General features: G+C 43.8%; 1 protein-coding gene across 3 annotated transcripts in view; it reads left to right on the top strand.

Moving 5' to 3' along the window:
• The first annotated feature begins 644 nt into the window (after positions 1–644).
• The window catches only part of Nipa2 (NIPA magnesium transporter 2), a 23,675-nt gene continuing 6,409 nt past the window's right edge, over positions 645–17,910 (top strand). The window contains exons 1-4 of one of the 3 annotated variants that reach the window (XM_050140025.1): positions 645–1,069; positions 1,480–1,604; positions 12,106–12,334; positions 13,691–13,747. In XM_050140025.1, the coding sequence (XP_049995982.1) occupies positions 12,196–12,334; positions 13,691–13,747 (196 nt within the window). In that variant the 5' untranslated portion in view covers positions 645–1,069; positions 1,480–1,604; positions 12,106–12,195. The remainder of the gene's footprint in view (positions 1,070–1,479; positions 1,605–12,105; positions 12,335–13,690; positions 13,748–17,910) is intronic. The other 2 variants (XM_050140023.1, XM_050140024.1) reach the window with 2 other exon arrangements.

Raw genomic sequence — 17,910 nt, forward strand, 5'->3', positions numbered from 1 at the left:
TGTTCGGGCTCCCAAAGCGTTAAAATAGCAAACAGGAAAACTACGTTTGCTGTTTCTCTGTTTCAATGAACATATAGTTCATTTTACAAGGATTCCTTCCCTACAACACCCCGGATTCTTGAGGTCAGTCACAACCGGGAGTAACAGATTCAAGAGACCTTCACACCTCCAGGCCTCAAAACTGAATTTCTTCCATCTGGAAGCAGCCGAGGAAAGCTTAGGAGTGCGTTTCCTGCGCATCCCGTGGAAAAGAACTCTGGTCTAAGTGTAGCAAAACGGGCTCTTACCAAATCACAAGCTTTACCAAACCACAAACCTTGCCCAATCAACCACTCGCTCTTTCCCTGGAAATCTGCCTTCCTGGTCCCGCCCACTTGCGCCCTTTGCGGCCAAACCGACGCACTCAGGTCCAAAGGCCCCACGTGAACGCTCCTAGGAGATCATATTTTAAATACGATCACACAGAGCTCCGATTTTGATCAAAAGCCACGTCGGAAGACAGAAGTCTCGGGCCCCAGCTCGCTGCCCGAGCAGAGCGTAGCGCCGGGCCCGGCGAGCGCCGGGGGAGGGGGCGTGGCCTCTCGGCTCCCGCCCCCGCGCGCATCTGACGTCACTAAGCTGCGTCCCAGGGCTCGGCGGCGGCTTTGGTACTGGCGGCGGTGCCGCCGAAGGCTGTCCGAGGTAGGCTGCTCTTGGCTCTCCCATGGAGGAGGCGGCGCTCGCTGCGGTTCCGGATGCACGGACTTCCTGCGGGACGACGGCGGAGGCGGTTGCCGTGTGCGCGCAGGAGCGAGCTGCCTGCCTGGGTGTGTGAGCGGGCACCCGGGTCGCCCGCCGGCCTGCGACAGCGCTAAGGTAGCTACTTCCTGTGAGCCAGCTCCGGGGCCGTCTGCGGGCGGAGAGAGGCCCCAGGGCCGACTTTGCTTTTGGCGTGTTGTCAGGTGGATGCAGCTTCCCCAACGATCCGCAGTAAGGAAGTCCGTGGTGAGTCGGATTGCAGTTCAGTCCGGCGGAAGTGTGGCTGCATGGCCCTGTCCCGTCGCATGCTCGGCTCGATAAGTTCTGTTAGGTTAGTTTGATTTGCCTTCAGGAGTTTTTAGAAGGTGGCTTCAGCTTGGTGACATATTGATTATTCTTGTTTTTAATTCCGTAGCACTTAATAGGGTCGATGGACCCTTTTCATGTTACAGAGATGCAATGTTGCGGGTTCATGCCGCTTTCGTTTCTTTACGATAATGTCAACGAGACATTTAGGACTACATCTTCAGTTCTGTTTCTTGAGATTCTGTATCGTATGCTCATTTCATACTTTAAAGTTAAAAGAGGAAGTCCGAGAGCAGAGGTCTTTACCTTCCAGTCAGCTGTGGTTTTTATAGTACGAGCTAAATGCAAAGCACATGGAGGCCAATAACCGTATTTTTAAAAGTATTTAGTAATTTTCAGTCCCTTTCATCGACCTTCATATTTTCTTCTTTCCAGGGTGGAACTAACTACTTGGCCATGGTTAAGAACTTTAAATGGGAATAAAGAATAGCATTTCCAGGAAAATGAGAATGAACAGATCATCTCTGCTTTTAAAAAGAAAGACCATATTAAGCTCACATGTAAGTCAAAACTTTAGTTTCTAACAGCGTTGCTAAGTCAGGTTGGAGTTAAGGTTCTGTCGCATACGTTTGGGTTTAAAATTTTAGCCAAGGAACTGGGGAGTTCGCTCCACTGGCAGAGTGCTTCTTCGTGATCGCCTTCCTAAAAAGCCCAGCGTCTAGGAGCAGCACACACCTGTCCAACTAGTCTTGTTGAATCAGTAAGCTCTGGGTCCATTGAGAGATCCTGTCTGCGAAATTAAGGTGGGGATTGACCAAGGATACTACGTCTTCCACAGATGTGAACCCCTCCCCCCTTACACACACACACACACACACACACACACACACACACACACACGCATGCCCGCAAGAAAAATTAGAGCTAGATGTGACGTTAGAACTACTAAAAGTTTTAGAGGCATTGGATATGGTGGCACAAGTCTAGTTCGAGCACTCAGGAGGCTGGTACAGGGGGATTTATTTCAAGATGAAAGCCGGCCTGGACTGGGTGGAGAGACTCTTCTGTCTTATTTAAAATGAAACAAAAATTCTTTCAAGTTTTAAGGTGATATGTAGCAGTCAGGAGTAGTAGACCGCCTCTCCTGAGAGCCTGCATTGTGAGATATGCTTTCACTGTGGCTGTATGCCATTGCAAGTAGATGCTGTCTTGTTGTATTGTGTCAAGTAAGTGTTATTAGGGATAAGAAAAAGAGTTCCACTTGTTTTTGAAGATAAAAAATAATTTCCACATGACTGAAAAGTACCCTTTCTTTTTCCTATAGAAACTATAGAAACCTTCACCTAAACTCGGAACTATTTTACCGACGTATGTTGTGGTAGAAGACTTTCTCTGCAGAGTGACATAGTGATGGTGTGGGGTAAATAAGAGAACTAGGTGAAAGGGTGCAAAGTGACAGGTGTGTGGAATAAGATGCTAATGCATGGCATGAAAGTTAGAGGTGATAAAGATTGTACTAGATTTTAAAAGTCCCTGCTTGACAAACCAAAGTACACACGTCTGTACTGTAGAACTAAGCATATATTTGAGATTGCAATATGCCCAGCTATATATATATATATATATATATAACATTTTGTATATACTTAATTGTATTGATCTTGTGTAAATAAATTTGAAGTTAACCCTTGTATAAAGTTCTGTGATTGACCGTAGGTAAGAGTAACTTGTGGTCTGGCAAAATAAATGGATTGCAGGTGTGTTTGATGTCTGGCGTATAGAGGCTCTTACAAGGTCTGACACCTAAGTTATTCTGTGGTATCCCACCTAACTCTGCTCACGTAGGCTCAACCCTAGTCTCTCTCTTTTCCTAGAGGACAGTGTATCTTTTTTTATGTCAGAGCTTTATTGTATTGCTGGTTTGTTCTTTTCCATCCCTTTCAAGTCTGCTCCTCAAGACCTCCTCCTCAGCCCTTTGGCCCCTTCAGTGTGCTTTATCTTTTCCTCAGTGCACTGTCCTTTGTTGTTTGACCCTGCCCCCGCCTGGGAGGGGCCGTTCCTGAAGACAAGAGCTCTGGTCTGTTTTTGTCATGACTGTACTCGTTCTTAAATTCATTATGGACTCAGAACAGCTTTGCTTAAGTAAATGTTTTAGGGAAGCCAGTTCTTTTTTGAGAGCCATGGTGAAGGAGGTTACGATCTACAGAAGTCACATTGAGAAAGGTTAGAAATCCAGAGTGGTACAGTCTGAAGACTAGGGAGTTCTGGAATTCAAGCAGTGCTTGCTTATAGGCGTGCCTTTTGACTGAGCCCTTTGCAATGGAGGCAGGGTAAGTAAACAGAGAAGTAGGAGTAGGTTCGATTGACAGTACCCAACCTTGGAGAGAACACAAGGCACGTGAAATACAGTATTAGGAAATAGGATATAAGAGTTGATGTGGGACACATGAAGGGTTTTAGTTACTGGGTTACAGAATTAAGACGATCAATAGTGGGTGATCATCCTAAGATTTTTATTTTTATTTATGTACTACATCCTAACTCCTAAGTTTTTCTCCTAAGCCAGAGAATAAGATTAGCAAGGATGTTTTCCACCCCAGTTGACAGCATTGTATGGTGTAAATTGAACTAGGGCCAGGAGAAATGGAAGTGCAGAGCAGATGGCAGACCTGTCTGTCCTCCAGGTAGGATACCTATTTTGTCCACTTTGGATGGATGATGAGGACAGTGACAGCATTGTCAGAGCAGCGGGAGGATAGCATGGGATAGAGAAGGTCACTGACACCTGGTTTCAGCTGTCAGTTCCCTGCTGTGACTAGAAGACGTCTCCTGGGAACTAAGGATGGAATCTGAATGGAGGCCTGGTTCTCCTACCTGCTGCTGCATGACAAGCATTGTCATGTCTTGGCCTCACCCCTGGCCTCATCCACATATCTTCTCAAGCCCTTGTGGGAATGAAACAGGAAAGATTGCCAAGTTGAAAGCTGTGTATATAGTTGAGTTGGTGTAATTTTTAAGTTTGCTCATTTTGGTGATGGAGTTTCTCGTTTGTCATTTTGTAAAGAAAGTATCGGTATAGGCTTTTCTTATATATTACAATACATGAGAAATATACCATGCTTCCCACCCCCACTCCTTAAGATACATATTCTCTGTGGTGTAGGTGAATGCAGATTGAATGTCAGCTTTCTCAAGGTGTATTTCACTTCAGATATACTTGTATTTAATGGAAGTTTGCATTTTAAGTTTGTAGAATCAGTTGTGAAAATCTTAAGTTTGTTAAAATCTACAGCAAGATGGAAATTACAAGTTTAAAATGTGCTTAAGAATCGAATCTAGCCTGGCGTGATGGTGCATGCCTTTAATCTTAGCCTTTGGGAGGCGGAGGTAGAGTGTGAGGTCAGTACAACTTTCAGTACAGCCACAGCTACGTAGACTTTTTCTCAAATCAAAACAAGATTGGAGCTCATGGGCTAGGTGTGGTGGTGTACTACTTTAATCCCAGCCTTGGGAGGTAGAGGCAGGTGGATGTATCTCTGAGTCCAAGGCCAGCCTGGTTTACAAATCTAGTTCCAGGCCAGCCAGAGCCATACATTGAGGCTTGTTTTCTGGAGAGTGATCCTTGAACATGGGAACCTTTGATCGATGGTTCCTTGGGCTTTTGAACTCGAGTGCCTGGTATATAATAACTGCTCAGTGTATTTGCTGAACAATCTTCCATGTAAATGGTAGTAACAGTTGGGGGCCACTCTGCCTGGGGCCTTCTGAGAAATAGACTTACCGTCTTTTGCTTGGAAATCTAGGTGAAGTTAAATTTAGCAAATTTGCTTTTCCCTTTCTACCCAAGATACACACAGGCTGTTGAGCCTTCCTCAGCCCTGAGATGTGCCAGTGTGTACCGTGTATGTGGGTACACATGTGGAGGCTTGAGAACGAAGGTATTGGGTGTCCTGCTCCGTCGATTGCTGTCTCACTGAACCTGTAGCTATGCTGGCAACAAGCAAGCCTGAGCAATCCTATTTCTCTGCCTTCTCCCTCCTGTTTCCAGGACTGGTGTTATAGGAGCTGATGAGGCCATACCCAGCTTTCTGAAACATGGGTGTTTGGGATTGAACTTGGGTCCTCATATTTGCTGAGCCTTCTTCCAAGCCTTCTATGTCTTCTTGTTTAGCTCTCTGTAAGCTTGGCCCTGTCTTATAAAAAATGTGTCTATGGCCTGTGCTCTCAGCTGTGGTTGACCGTCAGTTACAGAGAGTGGGAACAGGGAACTACCAGACCAGGGATTAGCAAAGCCACTCATTTCTTTTGGGGCTTCACACCTATGCCCTATTATTAAACCTTAAGTCCAAATGAGATAATTTATTTTGATAGTTCAGTGGCTTGTGGTTGCCTTAGAATTTGAAGACAAGCCTCCCATTCCTCCCGCAACTGGAATGTCCAGAAGCGCACACAAACTGAAAAAGCAACCTTAATTCTAGAAAGCCTGTTGAGTCAAATGCGCTACCACAATGAGTACTTTTGTGGGTAACCACCACAGATATCCAAAATAATTGTCCGTAAGGACCTTAGTGAGTTTGCAGATGAACAGTTTATCTTCTGGGAGCTGAAGACTTGACAGAGTGGTGGAGAGCACTTGTTACTCTTGCAAGGACCCACACTCACAGCCGTCTGTAGCTCCTGTCCCAGGAGACCTGACACCCTCTGTGAGGACAGCAGCAACACACGCGCGTGCTTTCATGTAGGCAAAACACTGAAACAGAAAATAATCCTCTAAACATTTTTTAAAGTCTGTCTTCTAAGACAGAACAGTAATTGAGAATTTTTTTAAACCACGTGTACATGATTGAGTCAACTTGTCCCCAAAACCTTAACTTCGTACGTTTGGTTAGTATATAAGTAAAAGTCCAAAAAAAAGGGAAAGTAGATTTTAAACAGTATCATGAAACTCTAAATGTGAAGGAAATTCATATATAAGGAAGGCATAATAAAATAGGAGCAATTAACTTTTGTTGACCTTAGGATAAGATGAATCCCTTTCTAGAATTAAAGTTGCTTTTTCAGTTTGTGTACTTCGGAAAATATACCAGTTGGGGAGTGGGAGGCTTGTCTTCCGATTCTCAGGCAGCCACCAGCCACTGAACTATCAAAATGAATGATCTCATTTGGACTTTACCTTATTGGTTCCGGGGATTGACCCTGGCACTAGGCATGTAAAATATTTTCTTAGTTTCCTGTACTCAACCAGAGAAAGAGCACAGTGCACAGCATAGCAGAGCCTTGTGGGTGTGAGGTCATGAAGAACTGCAGGAGGCAGACTTCCATTAGAGAGTACCTCGTAGTTCCTGCAGGAGGAGTGGCTGCCTGATTGATAGGACTGAAGCCCACTACATGGCTTACACAAAACGGCCCAGTTACTGTGATAAAGACAGTTTAGCGCAGGGTCTGGAGGGGAATTTGTGGCAGTCAGTTCCAAGTTTTCCTACCATAGTAGATGTCAAGGCAGCAAATATTAGTGTGTCTGTTTGCTTTAATTTTTCTTCAGTTTTATGTCATCTTGGTATGAGTGAGAAGAGGGAACCTCAAATGAGAAGATGCCCTGCTAGATTGGTCAGTGTGCAAGCTGGTCGTGCATGTTCTTGAACAGTGGCTGACATGGGAGAACCGGGCTCACTGTGGAATGGAGTCATGCAACCCAGAAAATATGGAGTCTGTTTTGCATTGGCTAACTTCTGGGGTGTGGTTGATATACCCAGTGTTCCTCCATTTTCCCTTTCCCAGTGGGTCCCAGTTATAAATTGTGTGTACTCCCCTTCTCAGTCCTGGGGTTTTGTCTGGTGTGAACTTGAAGTCTGTGAGTGCTGTCAGCCTCTGAGTTCGTGTTAGTATCAGCCTTGTTATGTCTAAAGATGCTGTTTTCTTGGAGTTGTCTATTGCTGCTGACTCCTCTGAGCCTGGGTGGTGACTAAGGGCAGCAGCTGCAGGGTCCTGGGGCAGCTTTCCTGCAAGTCAGTGGTGAGTCACTAAAGAATGTCTTACTTTTGAGACAGGGTCTCACGATCCCAGGCTAACCTCAAACTTGCAGTGATTTTGATCTAAGTACATATTTATTTATGAAATAACCTAATTGTAACTGCTCCATGCAGTAATATACTTTATTTTGTACCCCTTATTCCCCCTTTTGTCTCCTTCACCTTCACAGTGGTCTTCTCAGCTAATCCCTTCTCCTTTCATGCTGTATTTTTATTACTTTTGTTAGTGTGTGCAGTAACAGGTTTCATTACACATTTTCATATGAGTATGTTTTACTGGACTCATATTCTTGACCTCTGTTATTTCTTTAACCATCCCTCCTCCCCCAGTATTCCTCCCCTCGCCTTCATCACACACAAATGCAGATTCCACATACAGGGAAAATATGATGTCTTTTTTCTCTTATTACCCTCTTTTGCTCCCTAATCCCTGTCTTCATTGTTTTCTCCAAGTAGTACTCTTTAAAAAAAATTGTCGTGCATACATGTGTACATGTATGTGTGTGTGAAATCTTTAGTGCACATAAGAGAGCAAGCATGAAATATTTGTCTTTTGTAGCACAAATAATAAAAACCCAGAGTCAGATATTGGGGTTCAACCTGAAAAGCAAAGCAGCCAGGCCACTAGAGAAGTCTTACCTCCACCAAGGCTGGGTGACTGTAGACTAAGCTGACTAAGCCTCTCTCCTCTCATTTTATATATTCCCTCTAGTGCTGGGATTCAGGGTGTGTGACTCCCTAGTACTGGGATTAAAGATGTGAGCCACCACCACCTGAATTTGTTCTTTCATTGATCTTGTGTAGCCCCGGGTAGCCTTGAACTCAAAGATCCACCTGACTCTGTCTCCCAAATCCTGGGATTAAAGGTGTGTGTCACCATTGCCTGACCTCTAGCGACTTTAGCTTTGCCTCTGATCTTCAGGCAAGATTTATTTATCAAAATACAAATAATATACCACTATGGTCTTTATGAACTGCTTTATTTAGTTTAGCAATGCATACAGCTCCATCCTTTTCCCTGCAAATGATGTGATTTTGTTCTCTGTGTCCAAGTAGAAGTCCATGTGTGTATGACACATTTTCTCTGTTCATTTCATAGATGCACTGCTGGTATTTTTTGACTTGTAAATAGTGCTGTAGTAAACATGTATATGAAGATACTTTTGTGACATTCTGGCAGTTTCTTCAGGTAAAGGCCCATCAATAGTGTAGTTAGATCATATGTACTCTTTAGTTTTGGAAGTACTTTCATACAGATACAGATAGGCTGAACTAGTTTACAGTAATATGCTTTCCCACTGCCTGCACCCGCCCCACACGTGTTTTCTTGATAGCCATTCTGACTGGATTGAGGTGGAATCTCGGTTCAATTTTGATTTGCATTTTCCTGATGGCTAGGAATGTTAAACTTTTTTTTGCCTATTTATTGGTCACTTGTACTTATAAATGTGTGGTGTGTACCTGGAGCGTGTGAACGTATTTTTTGGTGCATGTATGAAGATAAGAGGGCAACCTCAGCTGTGAGTCTTCACCTCCCACCTCGTTATGAGACAAGAGTGTTAGGTAGTTAGGTTTATTTACTATTTTCCCCGATGGTGACCATGGTCATTGCATGTCACTCCTGTCTAGCCAGTGTTCACTCTCTGGCTCACTTGGATGTTTTTCAATTCTCAAGCTTACGCAGTTGGGTTCTGTATCACAATGCTGGTCTGGATGCTGAGGCAGTTTATTCTATTAGCAGCTGCTCCAGAACAGGCAGCTCTATTTGTTGGGATCAGTTAACTTCATTCTCTTCACCTGTGTTGATCTAGAAACAGGAAGCGTCCTTTGGAGCTGCCGGACAGCTGTGGACTTCCAAGGCCAGTCATTTGCCTGGGAGTTTAGGTGACGTAAACCATGCGTGCAGAATGTGATGGAAACAGTGGAAGCAGATTTCTTTTTAAAAAGTTCTGATAGTGTAGGAACTTTTATCCATCTTGTCCACACGTCCTGCTTCTTCCCTTCCTGCATGTGTTTCTCTCTGCAGCTGGTGGTTACCGTCAGGTAGAGCATGAGGAAGTTACATTTAAACGTAGGGTGACTCGTGTTTGGGTGTATAGAGAACAGAGCCTTAGTTGTCTAGCTGTTTGTTTCCTCACCTGTATCTCTTGTGATTAGAGCCTGACAGTCTCTGAACTCCTCACTGGGACTTCATGTTTTCATCTTGAAAGCCCTGGAAGCGCTTTGTGTAGACAGCTGCAGGCGCGAGTGTTAACACTGACACCACTGTCTGACCCGTTTCCTCTCCACGCCGTGAGCATTACCTTAGACTGTAGGGGCAGCTCTGCCTCTGGGACTCCGCAGTGAATCCTACCCTGAGAATCCTGCAACTCTTTAGCTTTGAAGGTGTGTTTTAAAATCTTTCATGTAGCCAGGTGGTGGTGGCAGTGCAGGAGGCAGAGGTAGACGGATTTCTGTGCATTTGAGACCAGCATGGTCTAAGTTTCTACATGCAAACCTTTATTTTTCAGAAGCCAGATGAAACTGGGCATGGTGGCTCACTCATACCTTGTGATCCCAGTATTTGAAATGCTAAGGCAGGAACATTAATGCAGGTGTGAGGATAACCTGGGCTACAGAATAAGGGCCTCCAAAAACAACAAAACGTTAATAAAGTCTAAAAGCATTACAATAAATAAATAAAAGTCATATTGGTGGGTTTTATGCAATACTGGGGATCAAATGTAGGGCTTTGTCACTAAGCCATACCCTCAACTCCCATATTGGAAATTTTATACTTATTGTGCAAAGTGTGCTGAAGTGTTTCGTTTGGTTGTCTTAGGGGCATATAGGAGTCAGCATGATTATGCTTTCAAGCTGAGTCAGCTGTGATAACTTTGTGTGTGTTTCCCTGTGTTGTGTGTGACCAGTGGGCTCTATGAGGTGTGCTCTTCACAAGGTTTATTAGTCAGGATCCTCTAAAAGAACATAACTGGTGTGTGTGTGTGTGTGTGTGTGTGTGTGTGTGTGAGTGTTTTGCCTGTTTATATGTGTACTGCATTGCCTCTGTACCCATGGGAGTCAGAAAAGGGTGTCTGATCTCCTAGAGCTGGAGTTACTGACTGTTGTGAGCCACCATGTGAGTGCTTGGCACCAATCCTGGGTCCTCTGCAAGAGGACCTGTCAGTTTGAGAGGGAGAATGATATGGAAGGGGCTGGAGGGAAGCAGTGGAAGTTCAGAGAAGTGATGCGGTTATATTTTAGCTAAAAATATACTAAGAGAACAAAAAGCACAGCTGGTTCTAGTATCAGTGAAGGAATGCCAGCACCCAGATACACGAACTTGCCAGGAGTGAAGGCAGGCAGCCAAAAGCAGTTTCTTCTTTCATGTCTTTTATCTAGGCTGCCACTTTATGTCACCCATATTGGGGGTGGGACTTCCTGCTTCAGGTAGTCTGATCAAGGAAATACATCTCTTATAGGAGAGCATGGAAGGTTGCATTTACTTGATTCTAGATACAGTGAAGTTGACAACCAAGATAAGCCATCACATATGTTGATGGCAGGGTACAGAGGAACAAGCAAAGTGTGAGGGACTTTAGGTCCTTATGCAGAACTGGCAACCTAACCTGCTGCGTAATTTTCTCTCCATTTACTGGAGTAGGCCTGGTAGCCAAGTTCCACGTCAGTGAGATGAGAAGTATCTCTTTGAAGTGTATAGCAGTCACAATGAACCTCCTCTAGTCTTTCCCCTTTGTTTGGAGTCTACTAACTAGTGTGGTAATGCTTATTGTTGCTGTAGTGCTATGTCTGTGTCTGCCTCCCTATTGAAAACGGAAAGTTACTCTTTCTGTTTTGTATGTACATATGTTCTTGTTGCTGGGGAATCAAGCCTAAAGCTTTGTGTGTGTTAGATGTGTGCTTGGACACTGGTTACTTAGCCAGAGAAGCTGCATATGTCTGCTAAATAACATTTGAACAGAGACGCTATGGGGCCCAGTAGGGAGGCACTGGTCTGTAGCCTTGTCTTCTGAGGAGGAGTATTTCTACTTCAAGCCCAACCTGGGGTACAGAAATCTGGAAGAAAGTATATTTCCCCCTCTACTTTGTAAGCTTGAGTTTTTACCTTAATGAAGTTCATGGGCCGGCTCATTTGGAAAGTGAACGTACTGTCTGTTTTAGACCTGTGCTTGTTGTGAAAGCTGTGGAGTGAGTCTCCTGTTCTCTAAAGACCAGAAGTCACATTCTGTGTCCCAGTAGATGTCCTGTGAGAACTGCCCTTCCTCAGCCTGTTTCCAGAGAGGGTAAATAGATTAGCGTATACCTTCTGTATCCATAGAGCTTCCCGTCCCCTGTCCCTCTAGGGTCTCCCTATGTTGCTTAAGCGGGCCTCAAACTCCAATTTCTCCCAAGTCTGCGTCCTGAGTGCTAGAATTATGGGTATGTATTACCACACCTTGCCCCAAGTTGTTTCTTTTCTTTTCTTTTCTTTTCTTTTTTTTTTTTTTTTTTTTTTGAGACAGGATCTCTGTAGCTTTGGAGCCTGTCTGGCCTCAATCCACCTGCCCCTGCCTCCCAAGTGCTGGGATTAAAGGCAGGCGCCGCCACCACCACCTGGCTCCAAGTGTACTTCTTAACAATGTATGCATGAGAAAAATTTTAATTTCTCTATATGAATTTCTCAATAAGGATGTTTGAAAAGTTGATAAGCATATTGATAACCTAGATTTATGTATTGTTACATTTGATTTTCTTGTTCTTTTCCTAACAGCAGAATTATATTATGGAATATCAGCTAAGGTTGGAAATCATTAAAACAATTCAAAGCTAGAGTTTATAAAATTAACCCAAACTTGACTTTGTATTACAGTCCAGTCTTTGCCGTAAGAAGAACCATGATTAGGTTAGCCCTGGGTTTGTATTAGTATATGTGTTTCTGGTCATTGGCAGTAAATAAAGATTTTGGTGGGGACAGAAATGAAGCAAACATGTGAATTGTTCGAGGTGCTATGATCATTTTGTGAAAAGTCTCACTTCATCTCGTATCTTTTAGATCTGAAGACTGCACCATCCTGCCTCCAGCACAAGCAGCTTCTCTGTCTTGTGATCAATGTCACTCACAGGAACTTAAGGAGCAAACGAAATGAGTGTGGGGCGTGGAAAATATGGCTTTTATATTGGTCTGGGATTGGCTATGACCTCCAGCATTTTCATTGGAGGGAGTTTCATTTTGAAAAAAAAAGGCCTTCTGCGACTTGCCAGAAAGGGCTCCATGAGAGCAGGTAGGTTATGTCCCGAAGCTGTCAGAAGTGCATAAATGCTTACACATCCTGGTTCTTTGCATATAGAAGCATGCTTTGTGAGTATATCGGATCATTTGAACTGCTTGATATCAGAATATTTATTAGATAACCAGATGCCAGTTTTGTAATGAGAAGTAAGTTGTCAAAAGTAATTGACTGTTCACTTGTATAGGTGCTGTCGATAGGAGAGAACCAGTGCCCAGTTAGTTTCCAGAGTTTAGATTTCATCATGTCTGCACGGCAGGGATAGGGTCTAGGGTAGAACCAGATTTTGTTGAGGACTGGGGTATTTTATACATGATAGTACAATTTCTGACTTCTGCCTCAGATGTTTTTCTTGGTGATTTCAAATTGCATGGAGGAGAAAATGGCCTTGTCCACCTGGAGTCCTCTGCTTACTGACCTGGGTGGTGTAGGTGTTCTCCTCGAACTGCCGATGTGTTAAGAGACTGGAGGATACTTGGTGTGAGCGAACCGTAGTTCAATCCATGGGTATCCACTGCCGTTCCCAGAATCGTGAGATAGTAATGCTTACCATACATCTGGGCTGTGCTGTATTTTAGAGCGTATCAGGCCTCATGAGTAGACTACACCACTGTCAGCCACAGGGACCACTTTTCTTCCCATGACAGATCTAATTCAGCAATGTTGAAACAACACAGAAGTCTCTTAGGACTTAATGGTCAAGGGAGAAAATAACAGTATCAGCATTTTTCTGTAGTCTTTCAGTCTTGGTTTTAAGGCATCTCCTGTTACTATTCCTAAAGTATGGCTTGTAAAATTGATTCGCTTTGTTTTTTTTATGGACAGTGGCCAAAGTGCCAATTATTTCCTGACTTAGTTTGGTCAAGGGGAAAAACCAAGGAAAAAGTAGATTGGCAGCCTACATCACGAGGAGTTCTCAGTCTTCGTATGACCGTAGTGCTCTCTCAAGTGGGTCTGCACACATCTAACTAGCGTTTCCCTTTGTAGACGAACTGCTTTGAAGTCATCCACTTCTGTAAGCCCTTCCCTCCAGAAAGGTTCTTTTTCTAGTTCAGGTTCTCCTGGACTCACTCTGTAGCCCTTGAGACTTAAGTGCTGGATTGCTGTGTGCACCGCATTGCCCAGCTTTGTTACTTTTCGCTTGCTCATTTTTCTTATTTATCAAAGCTGCTTAGGTTTGTCCTTTAACTCAGGAGGAGAGTACTAATGTAAACATTGTGAAGATGTCTTTTCTAAGATGATCATAATTACATAGTGAGACAATTTAAAACTGTGATGACTTACTAGTTGCGGAGGTTTTACAAGAGAATAATAATCTGCTAAAGAAGTGAACTATCTCTTCATTCACAGGTCAAGGTGGCCATGCATATCTTAAAGAATGGTTGTGGTGGGCTGGACTGCTATCAAGTATGTATAGAGAACATTTCAAGTAAACATTATAAATATATGCTAAAATGTTTCATATTAGTACATTTTAGAGCTTAGAGCTTGCTTTTATGAGTTTAATTCAAAATAGACTTAAGCCTGTAAAAATAACTCACTTAATACTTATTTATTTTGAATAAGAACTTAAGAAATACTAATTTGATTAAAATATTTTTGTATATGGCTTTGCCTTTAAAAACACAGGATAAGTAGGTTAAAGGTATGTGTGTGCTGGGGGGTGGGGGATAGAGCACGTCCCTAATATGTGAAACACCCGAGATTTGATTCCCCAGTGTTGCAAAAAAAGAAGAAAATAACTGATAGATGGAAGCCAGAGGATCTTTTCCTTCTTCTCCTTTATTAGGTCTCATTCTAAATTGGAAAGGGGGTGTCTATTTAATAAGACTGTTCGTGTTTATTTTGGTGAAGAGGATGGAAAGATGGCTCAGTGGTTGTTGCTCTAGTAGGGGACCTGAGCTCTATTCCCAGCACCCATATGGTGGTTCACAACCAGCTGTAACTCCAGTCCCAGGGTATCCTGGACACTTTTCTGAGCTCCGTGGGCACCAAGCACGCCCATGGTAACACGCATACATATGTTCAGGTGAAACACTCAGACACAAAATTAGTCTTTGGAAGATGTGAACGAAATTGTCTGTAAGACACCGGAGAATATTCAGCAGGTGCTTTTCTGTTGACCATCTCTTGTATGCCAGACATTGTTCTTGATGCTAAAGAGTTAGTAAGACTGGACAAAAGCACCCCCCCCACACACACAGAAAATCATACAAGGAACTTACATTTAAAGTGGGCAGACAATAAGCAGGAATAATAGATTAAACAGTGTGTGGGGGGATATGAACTGGAGAGTAAATAGACTGACTTTTAGGTGGGAAACCATGGAGGACAAACCTTACTGAAAAAATAGTATTTGGGTAGTAGACAAGTGAGAATGTGAGGGATCTGGCCATGTGAAAACAGGGCCTTTGAAATGAAGGGAATAGTAACTACAGACTTCACTGCCGCCTGCGACTGCCTGTGAATGCTGCAGCCTTCTCTGGGATGCCTCCAGTTGTTCTTACCTCCTGGGATTCACACTTTTGGGTAGTCGTCTCTTAGATGGAGTTAGTGCTGGCCCAGTACGATCACAGAATCCAGAAAGTCATGATGTATGACTTCTAAGGCCACATCATAAATGGAGTTGCAGCTCTCCCCTTCCTTCTTGGATTGTTTGTTTTGGGGAAGCCAGTTGCTGTGTTGTGAAGATATTCAATAGCTATCTTTAGAAAGATCCCTGAACAACAGCCAGTCATATCAGTGTGCCGCCTTGGAATATGGCTCTAACCTTCAGAAACTGCAAGCCTTGGTTTACATCTGATACAAGTTCTTAAAAGATCCTGAAATTTCCCAAAGTCTGGGCCAACAAGCCATGTCAATAAACTTCTTTTTCCAGCAGCATAATTAGAGTGATTTTTCTAACACTAGAGCATTAAAACCCCGGGAAGCTTTAAAGAAAGGTCAGCAGTAAGGATTGTGAGCCATGGGGCAGCAGGAGATAAGTTTAGAGAAACGAGGGCCTTCCTTAGCTCACGGAGAGGGCTTTTACTCGATGTTGGATGGGAAGCCATTGGAGATCCTGAGCAGGTGTGCTGTCCTTCTCTGGCTGCTGTGTTGACGCACAGGCCTACTGTGTAGACTGCGTCAGGATGCTGGGGTTAAAGGAGGTAACAACTCGGACGGGGTCGTGCCAGGAAGTATAAGTATAGTGAGAAGGATTCTGTATATGTTTTCAGTGTAGAACTGACAAGATGTATACATGTTCTCATCGATCAAAATGTATGGTGTAAATGAAGGACATTGAAGACTGTTGGCCACAGCGGTAGAAAGGACTGTTCTGATGCTAAGGAGATAGGAAGGACTTGAACAGACCAGGTAGGAGGAGATCAGGAGTTTGTCTGAGTGTATTAATGTTAAAAGTTTATATAAAACATTTAAACAGATATGTGAAATTGGCAATTACTTAGACAGGTCTGGACTTGTACCAGGTCATTCAGGCTGGTGACCAAAAAATTTGGAGTTGCTGTCTATGTAAAACCAAATACTACAGGAGGTCATTAGGAAATGAGACTATGTAGAAGTCCAAATATCAGATACTCAAAATATAGACTTAGATACATTTAGACCTCAGGAATAGAGGAGGAAAGAGACTGCCTCCCAGCACTCAGGAGGCAGGGGCAGGCAAATCTCTGAATTCAAGGCCAGCCTGGTCTACATACAAAGTGAGTTCCAGGACAGCCAGAGCTGTCTTGGAAAAAAAAAAATTAAAAAAACACCAACATTTTTGTTTTTAAACACAGGATCACAATATAGGAGGACTTAAATTACAACCCCCCCCCCCCCGGTCTTCTCATTTTACACTGGTGTGTAACCAGAGAATAGACTCTGTTCAGGGAGAAAAGGGGATGTTATCTTAGTTTCTGTCAGTGTGACACAAACCAGAGTCGCTTGGGAAGAGGGAACCTCAGTTGAGGAACCACCTCCATCACACTGGCCTGTGGGCATGTCTGTGGAGCCTTGTCTTAGTGATTTCTATGAGAGGGCCTGACTTGGGCAGCTAATCCGGGCTGTGTAAGAAAGCAAGCCCATGAGGCTGGACAGAGATGGCTTTGGTTAAGAGGCGCTTTTACTCTTGCGGAAGACCACACAGTGGCTCACAGCTGTCTGTAACTAGTTCCAGGATATCTGATATCCTCTCTGGCCTCTGCAGGAACCAGGCATGCACAGGGCACACAGGCACACCTGCAGACAAGCTCTCATGCACATAAAATAAAAAGAAAATTAAAGTATGAGGCCAGCCCCAGTTACATACTGAGAACTGGTCTCAAAAAAGCAACTAAAATAAGACAACTCAAAAAAGAAAAGAAAAAAAAAGGTATCTCCTCACCTCTACAGCAGAAGACAGCCAAGCAGAAAGCAGTAGGGAAACATGGAGTAACTGTGCACTGGACAGGTGGGTCAGCATTTTCCTGAAAACAAGTTACAGGTCTCGCTGAACATAGCGGACAAGGAGGACTACTGAGACCTCAAGAACAATGGCAATGGGTTTTTGATCCTACAGCACCTATTGGTTTTGTGGGAGCCTAGGCAGTTTGGATGCTCACCTTACTAGACCTGGATGGAGGTGGGTGGTCCTTGGACTTCCCACAGGGCAGGGAACCCTGATTGCTCTTTGGGCTGACGAGGGGGGGGGACTTGATTGGGGGGGGGGGAGGGAAAGGGGAGGCGGCGGTGGGGAAGAGACAGAAATCTTTAATAAATAAATAAATAAAATGATGGAAAAAAAAAAAAGAAAACAAGTTACAAAGCTGAGAGAAAAGCCTCCTTGAAATGAATTGAAGAGCTGACGTGATAGTGGAGACCAGCCTTTGGTCCAGGATGTGATAGAAGCTCTCGAGGTGCCGCCTGGAGCAGTGGACTCAGCCTTCCCAATGCCCTAACCCCGTGTAGTACACTTCCTCGTGCTGTGGCCCCCAACCACAAAATTATTCCCGTTACTACTTCAGAACTGTGATTTTGCTACTGTTATGAAAATAACTGACATGTGACCCCAAAGGGGTCATGACCCACGGACTAATAACTGCTGCCCTAGAGGAAGTAGGTAAGGAGATAGTGGATCTCTGAATCGTACTAACAAGGATCAGCCTTTGGTTGCCTGGAGTGGGAACTGTGGCGTGTTCTGGCTGAACTCTGAAGGCTGTCTCCTATGTACTACTGAGTCACCACTTGACAACTTCTTTCTAGTCCCTGTGCACCTGGCAGGAAGCAGAAATTCTCTAGTGAAAACATAGCCTCAGGCCCTTCATGTCTTTGAGGTTGGTTTTTAGAAAGAAGGATCCAGTAAAACTTGTGAGATTTGCCTTTATATCTATCTGTTTTTTTTTTTTTTTTGTTTTTTTGTTTTTTTGTTTTTCGAGACAGGGTTTCTCTGTGGTTTTGGAGCCTGTCCTGGAACTAGCTTTTGTAGACCAGGCTGGTCTCAAACTCACAGAGATCCGCCTGCCTCTGCCTCCAGAGTGCTGGGATTAAAGGCGTGCGCCACCACTGCCCGGCTGGGTTTTTTTTTTTTTTTTTTTTTTATTGTTTTT

This window comes from Alexandromys fortis, unplaced genomic scaffold (assembly GCF_014885135.2).
Source record: "Alexandromys fortis isolate MF-2015 unplaced genomic scaffold, M_Fortis_MF-2015_v1.1 scaffold_39, whole genome shotgun sequence".
In the NCBI taxonomy this organism is placed as follows: domain Eukaryota; kingdom Metazoa; phylum Chordata; class Mammalia; order Rodentia; family Cricetidae; genus Alexandromys; species Alexandromys fortis.